The sequence below is a fragment of the Microchirus variegatus genome (genome assembly GCF_963457635.1).
Source record: "Microchirus variegatus genome assembly, chromosome: 18".
Lineage (NCBI taxonomy): Eukaryota > Metazoa > Chordata > Actinopteri > Pleuronectiformes > Soleidae > Microchirus > Microchirus variegatus.
In genome coordinates, this window is record NC_139819.1 from 7880621 (window position 1) to 7888860 (window position 8240).

Consider the following 8240-nt stretch of genomic DNA (forward strand, 5'->3'; position numbering starts at 1 on the left):
ATAGTTTCTCGAAATAATGTAATAGTTTCTCGAAATAACATAATAGTTTCTCGTTATAACGTGATACTGAGCACCCCACTTTTTTGTATGTGTGGCAGCGATACGCTTCTGTAGAAAATAAATACATTCATTGATACTTTTTGCAATCAAACTCTATGGACAAAATTTAGTACCTCATGAAATTGCAATTAAGACATTTTAATGGTTTTAAGGGCCTTAATTGTCCCGAAATTGATTTATCAACTTCTCATACTTTTTAAGAACTCGCAGACACCCTGTTAAATAAATAAAGCACTAAAATGATTAACTAAAACACAATGGCTGACTCAAAACCAGAATTGTCAAGGAGACCCAGAAAACGGGAGACCTTTGAAAAACCCAAAAAGGCTAAACTAAATACACTTGGAAACAGACAATTGACATCGAACACACACAGAAGTTGTGCGTTGGTGTTTATAGATACACCGACAACTTGAGAAGCCACAGGGAGAAGCTCTCACTACTGCTGAAGGTGAGGCAGGGAGTCAGCGCAGAGCACTGCAGACTCAGGGTATGTGGAAACTTCCCACACCTGGGCTTCATCGACACCAATCAGAGCCACACACACACACACACACATTCTTGTACTTGCTGCATACTGAGGACCAGCATTTCCACTTTATAAATCAACACAATTCTCTACTTCATGAATGACATCTACAAAGAACTACTGGTTGCAGTACCATAAAATGTCTGCAGGTGGAGCCCCAGAGCAAAAAGGGCTGGAAAACTTTTTCGATTTTATTTTATTTTTTAAATTTTTGGTCCAACATTTTACAAAAACGTCATACTATACTATGTGTTCCAAAATTAAAAAAAAAAAATGTTGACCCAAAATTTGAACAAAAATGTTGACCCAAAATTTGAACAAAAATGTTGACCCAAATTTTGAAAAAAAAATTGACCCACAATTTGAAAAAAATTTGACCCAAAATTTGAAAAAAATTTGACCCAAAATTTGAAAAAATGTTGACCCAAAATTTGAAAAAATGTTGACCCAAAATTTGAAAAAATGTTGACCCAAAATTTGAAAAAAAAATTCTATACTATGTCGTCAGAAATTTGAAAAAAAAAAATTGACCAAAAATGTTTGGTCCAAAATTCGAAAAAAAAAATGTAACAAAAATTTTAGGTCCAAAATTTGAAGAAAAAAAAATTTAGGTCCAAAATTTGAAGAAAAAAAAATTTGGTCCAAAATTTGAAAAAAAAAATTTGGTCCAAAATTTGAAAAAAAAATTTGGTCCAAAATTTGAAAAAAAAATTATGGTCCAAAATTTGAGAAAAAGTCGTCCAAAATTAAATTTTTTGACAAATTGAGTATAGCATGTAATAGCAACCTAAGGAAGTGATTTCAATGAAAACATAGTGAGGACCGGCCAAAATGTCCTCACTCCGTAAAAATTACCTCACTTTGTTGGTTTAAAACCCTCACTAGTCCTCAGTATGCTGCAAGTACAAGAACACACACACACACACACACACCCACACACACACACCTGACTGCAGTGAGTTGATTCTCCCACCGACTCTCACAGAGAACCTCACATAAACAGAATAATGTAATATATGTATATATATTTTTAATTCTAAACATATCCAGTAATGAACAACAGATATTTTGTCTCTTCTTTCTGAACTGTGGAGCGTCTCTTTGACTTGAAAGGACAGTCATTGAACTGGGAATCTTTTTGATTAAACTATCTTCTGAAAGAATTACATTTCATGTGTTTGACTTCTGTATTTCATTTCATCTGTATCACCTGCACACACACACACACACACACACACACACACACTGAGTGTGTGGTCCACGCTGAGTGAGCTCCAGCTGTTGCCGGGGAAACCGACAAACAGTAAACGGACACTTGACTTTCTTTTTGCCTGAGGTGGCTCTGTGAGGACATCTGTGGGGACAAATGATAATGTCTCGCAGCAGCTACTGTGGACGGACATGAGCTCAAACACAGTCTCCGCTGTGTTAGAGAAGCTCATTCGCCTCCTGTGTTTGACTGACTTTCCTTGTGGACGTGGCACCTGGGTGAGTCTGGTCCCTTGAGATTGAGAAAAGAAAGAATATTTTCAAACAGGAAGTGGTCAAGACAGATGGACAATCAACATATCCTGATACAGATAGAGTCGAAACATAAATACACAAACCTTTGAGGATTGTATTTTCATCACTAGGGTCACATGTCGCATGCAGAAGTTAATTGGACACCAGGGCGTACTTGACCTTTCACCCTATGTCAGCTGGGATTAGCATCAGTGACCCTGTGACCCCGTTTTTCCAGTTTGTGTGGACATATATTCGTTCTTTTCAATCAATAACCCTTCTCATGTCATCAGAGGAGATCCAAAGGCAGCGCAGAAGGAGCAGAGACGGAGGACACCGACGCCCTCCTCGATCTGCTCCACTGTCCTCACTCTCCGTGGCGTCGCGACGTGTCATGGAGTCCTCAAGCTGCCGCACTGAGAGAAGCGGCCGTGCGTTCACCCGAGCGCCTGCACAGGGACTTCATTCACAAATACTTCACAACACTGCACGTGGTGGATAAAGGTGTAAGTGTGTCGGTCTCCTTCAGTGAGCGAGCAAGTGTTTCCTCATTTCATCGTCCTCTTGGCCTTTGAAAACATAGATAATGGTATTTGCACATGGTCATACATAAATAAAGTATTTTACCATCCATTTTATTAGGTTACACTTGTTCACCTGCTTCATTAACACAAATATGTAATCAGCCAGTGATGGAAAATTGCTGTGGGAATAATACACAACTCCTTATATGGACATCCTTGAGTGTGTGTTTATAGGTCACATCTTCAGGCTTTACAAAATGTGGAGTCAAAGTTATGATTTATTTTTATTTCACAAAGCGAATGGATGGATGGATGGATATTTATTTTAGTGACACTTGCTGTAGATTGAATAGATTTTATTTTAGCGAACTTTGAACTGTGATTAAATGATTTTTCACATACTTTTTGCTCAGGTACGTTTATATAGTTGATGAAATGGTAAAAAAAAAAAAAAATATATATATATATATAATTTAATCAGATTTCCTATGTACGTTTCAACACAGTAATGGAAAGAAGTTGCCTCAATGCTCTGTGTTCTAAGAGTTAAAATTACATTTTGCTCTGGGGTTTTAATGACACCTGACAAATACTAACACTAATACTAATACCCAAACTCTTCTAATCTTGTGTGCAGGTGTCAGTTGTTGACGAAGGCCTGTTAAAGTTCTCTAAGCTGCAGGAATTGGTGTTGAGTGCCAATAAAATATCAGAGGTGCACGCAGAGAACCTTCCCAGGACTTTGAAAGTGAGTCAGCGTGACACTTCCGATGACAGACACATCCCATTAGGCTGCTGCAAAAGCCCAGAGGTGAGAAAGTGTATGATGGATGTAGTAATGATGAAGTGGGTTGGTTTTCTTAATTTGAAAGGTTTTGGAGCTGCGTGCCAACTGCTTGCATCATCTGAGCAGTCTCAGAGGTGACGCGCTCCCTCACCTCCAGCACCTGGGCCTCGGTTCGAACCCTCTGGGTCGCCGTGGTGACTCCTCTCATCTCTGTGGAAGACATTGGTAATGACAGGAAGTCAGTCCATCGCATTTCTACCTCATTTCACACGTCATGGTTTCTTTGAGTTTCACTCTTCACCGGTTGACCTCACTATCTACACAATCTTTTTTTTTAATATTATGTGATGTGTTTATGAGTACATCATTTTTATAATACAGCTTGATAAAAGCCCCAAAATATATGGTTTTAAAAGTTTTATATTGTATTATGGTATTGTGGACAACCTTCCACTCTCACACTCATGGTCAATTTAGTGTCCAATTTGCCTAATACCCAAATCTGCATGTTTTTGGACTGTGGAAGGAAAACGGAGAGAAAACCCACACACACATGTGGAGAACTCGCAAAACTCCAATCCAATCCAATCCAACTTTATTTATAAAGCACTTTAAAAGCAACAACAGCTGAAACCAAGTGCTGTACATGGATAAATAAAACAAATAAAATATGAAAACATAGGACCCAATAGACCTAAGAACAAACAATAATAATAAGTGATATAATATAAACTATAAAAAAAGATGAACCCAACGTCTCATACTGGGTCGAAAAGCCAATTGAAAAGGCCACAGTCAAGCAATACTATCAGGCCTGACTGAGGGAGCCTTTGTGTGTATACAGTGGCAGCACAGAGGTGGACGGGGACAGGAAATAGTCCTGATGAACACTAAAACCACTGAAACCTGGGTAAGAAAAAGACATTACACAAAGGGAAATCTGTAAAAATTTATATTTTAGCTGTTCTCTCTCTCTCTGCACCTCAGGCCTCGGCTGGTGTGTTTGGACCTCGGCGATTGTGACTTTCAGGAGCAGCAGCCTCTGCTGAGAGACTTAAAGACGCTGCCCTGCCTCAAGACACTGGTGCTGGAGGGAAACCCTTTCACACTGGCGCCCTCTTACCCAGGCCTCACCGTGGACAGTCTCCCACGGCTCTCCTGCCTGGACGCCACATGGATCTCCTCTGAGCAACGACGGCGTTTCAGAGGCTTGGCGAAGATGAGGGGTAATGAGACGGTGACCTGTGTTGTACACACACACACACACATATATATACATTATATATATCAGTCATTTTCATTTGTACAGATGCGATGGTGGATCAGGTTTCCGCCACAGTCACCGTGGGCAGAGTGAAAGGAATCCCAGACCCACTGAGGAGCGGAAGTGATAAGAAAGCCACGGACTTTCCTGTCGTCACCTACAGCTACTGTGTCTCATATGAGTTCTTCAGTCACCAGAACACGGTGCTGAATCCTTCCCACGCCTCATTCTCTCACACTAAAAGTAAAACGCAATGATTAAAGCTGTAGTGTGTAACTTCTGAACTAGTGTTGGGCGCTAGCTTAACGCGTGTTAATATGACGACTGACCGAAAAAAAGACGCGCGTGACGTCATGTTTGCGTACCGAGACACCGGAGTCCAGGCACGGTTTACCAGTTAGCCCCGTTAGCTGCATTAGCTCCTTTTAGCGCCGTTAGCGCAGCGTGGTCTGTTTATTAAACGAAAAGAGCAGCGCTACAAATAACCAGCGTACCTGTGTACTGCGTATGTGTGCCTCTGTTTTTTAAAGTTTAGCGTTACTTTAGAGACTCATTTTAACAATCCGGAGTCACGTAAACATGACGTCACGCGCGTCTTTTCCCGGTCAGTCGTCATGGAAAAACGCGCCCAGCACTATTTTAAAAATAAACTAATGTCTGTTCAATTCGAACCATCGTCAAAAAATAAATAAATAATCTCCACAGACTCTCTATGTGTGTGTGTGTGTGTGTGTTTAGATGTGATGTTGCCATTACTGTACTGCACACAGGAAGTGGTTTGTTGGAGTTTGACTGAAAACACAAATCCGATGAAGTTGAAATTGAACTGTGTTTTTTTTCTTCACAGAAAGTTGACAGTGAGCTCGACTTGGACTCCGCACACGTGGCACAAGACGACTCAGGTGGCGCCGATCCACAATCAGACAGGAACTGTCAAAGAGAGAAACCTGAGGCAGAAACAGAAGAAGTCTCCGATGTGTCCAGACATGGTAAAAAAAAGAGAATGTGCATTCAGGCGTTTAACCAAAGGGATTGGTAAGCAACAAGTTCAGACGTTAATCCAGTGAGATTTCCCCCGAAAAAGCATCAGCGGGGGAAACCGGATGATACAACTAATCTGTTCATGAGATCATCTATGATGTTCCCTTAATTAATCACTCAATCTGCACCTTCTTTGTAAAAGGTGCATTATGTAATAAATCTAAAGCCATTGATCATAAAATCCTTCCAATGTGTCACAGATTCTCAGGAATAATGTTCATATAACAAACTGAACTCATCAACAACAAACAGTACAGCCAAAATATTAGCATTAAAAAAATATTTTACAGACTGCAAATCATGTTTATGTTTTGAAATCATGTTTTTGGCATGTGGCGCCACCTACCGCCATCTACCATTCATTGCAGTCAGTAGATTCTCAGCTGCCGAGCAACCACGGGTTGCCAGTTACAGTAGATCTGAGCTACAATGGCGGAGAAAACGAAACCTAAAAGACCTTGGTATTTTGAATTTGAGTGTAGTAACCGTTTTTGGCCACATTCTTACATATGGCGCCTTTAATATTCCTTCAACTGTGTCGTCTCTAACTCACACACGGCGGAATTGCTTGGTCGCCTGTGTTTGTATTGTCGTTAACGTGCGCGTTTGTGTTTTCCCTCGGCTGCAGTGTCGAGACACGGCACGGGTCGGCTGGTGTGGTCAGACGTCATGGACTTTGGCGACACGTGCGTCCGTATCGTTCGTGATTTGGCGGGATTGAAGAAATTCCTCAAAGAAGGATTTTATCTCAGGATCGAAGAGGAAAAGGTACCAGAGGGAGGCGGCGGGCGACGTTTCAACTCAGAACGTGTCGAGATTAATATGCGTTTGACGTTATTTCAAGGTCCTGTCATGGCCGGCAGCTGCTGAGGATTTAGCAGGAGCCAGAGCAGGCCCAAAGGTCAAAGAGAGGAAAGGCGGGAAAGGGAGAGATGTGAGAGACAAAACTCCAAACTGTTCAAACACTCACTTGTTTCTCCAGCCACTGTCCTGCATGTTTTAGGCGTTTCCCTGCTCCAACACACCTGAGTCAACCTGCAGAGCTTACTGATGAGCTGAACCATTGGAATCAGGTGTGTTTGAGCGGGGGACACACAGTAATATAATAATATACATACATGACCGTTCAAAAGTTTGGGGTCACCTATACAATTCTTTTGTGTTTTTAAAATAAAATATCACACTTTTATTCATTCATCAAAAGAGTTGCAAAATGAATCAGACAATATAGTCAAGACATTGACAAGATTAGAAATAATGATTTTAATGACACTATCAGGGACTATCAAGCCATTTCATTCACTTGTAATATATATATAAAAAAAAGAATTGAAAACATAAGTTGGCACATTCAAAATCTTCAGAACTTGTTTATTGCAAGAACTGTAAAAGAATTTTGCATCATATGCCGTGAAAATACCCTGTACAAAAACAAATATGTAGCTTTGTTCAGAAAGTTGACCTGATTGAGCTAAACAATGATTTTTGGATTCAGCACATCAAAATGATCCCAAATCAGCTAAAAAAAAAAACTTAAACAATACATTTGGTGTTGACCAGTGTTATTAATCTTCTACTTCTACTGCCTTCAGAAAAGCTTTAACTGCATAAATATTACTGTTTAGTCTCGGGAAAGGCTGATTATACACTGTTACAAACATTGCTATGGGTAATCAGTTTGATTTCTGCCAATAAAACCTCTTAAATGTTTCACAAAAGTCACTTTAATCGAATATCTCTGGTGTCTTCATTAGTCTCCAATAAAAGCTGGTTCTACCAAAGAAAAGTCTAAAGAGAAGAAGGGGAAATCTGTTCCAGAGCTGGTCCAGGACGCTCCCATCAGAAGAACCCTGGGACGTGTCCACGTCCCCCTGCAAAGCCTGATCCAAGGAGAGCACAAGCTCGACGTGGTCTGTGAAGCTGAAATACTGCACACGGAGTCTGAGGTTGAAGGATTGAGAAAGTTATTATACTTCACATTAGCATGGAGACTATTTTCATGTTGGACGTGTTTGTCACTCATCCACAGGATCTGGGAATGAAAATCAAAGAGGACAAGAGGAAGGAGCGGAGAGGAGGCAGCAGTGCAGGACAAAAGCATGGCCCAGCGTGGTCCAAAGGTTAATTACATCATCATTATTACCGATTTAATAACTCTGCCTGAATGTCCTGAATCCTGTTGTTGTTGTCGTTGCTGTGTAGGCAAAGGAAAGGGAGGACGGGACTGTGACGAGGATGTCCACGCAGACAACGCAGTGTCCATGCCATCAGTGACCGTGGAGCTCAGCGTGGAGCTGGAGAAGTGGCATTCTGTGTCTGACGCTCACCGGCGACTCCTGTTCCCACAGCAAACGTCTTAAAAGACGGCAAATTGCAATAAATGCTGCTTGTTTCTTATTTTCCTAAATGGTCCTGGGGAGCCACTGTCCTGCATGTTTTAGGCGTTTCCCTGCTCCAATACACCCGATTCAAATAAATGGCTCATTATCAGGCTTCAGCAGAGCTTACTGACGAGTTGACCATTTGAATCAG

At 41.0% G+C, this 8240-nt stretch overlaps 1 protein-coding gene across 1 annotated transcript; it reads left to right on the top strand.

The window, feature by feature from the left end:
• Positions 1-1990: 1990 nt before the first annotated feature.
• LOC310940212 (leucine-rich repeat-containing protein 43-like) lies at positions 1991-8068 on the top strand (the record flags this gene model as incomplete). The annotated part of the gene is made up of 12 exons (XM_083905143.1): positions 1991-2077; positions 2386-2598; positions 3254-3364; positions 3489-3628; positions 4391-4629; positions 4713-4870; positions 5515-5656; positions 6337-6476; positions 6553-6642; positions 7463-7654; positions 7738-7828; positions 7911-8068. 12 exons carry the CDS (start codon positions 1991-1993, stop codon positions 8066-8068), a joined length of 1761 nt encoding a protein of 586 aa, XP_083761269.1.
• Positions 8069-8240: the final 172 nt, after the last annotated feature.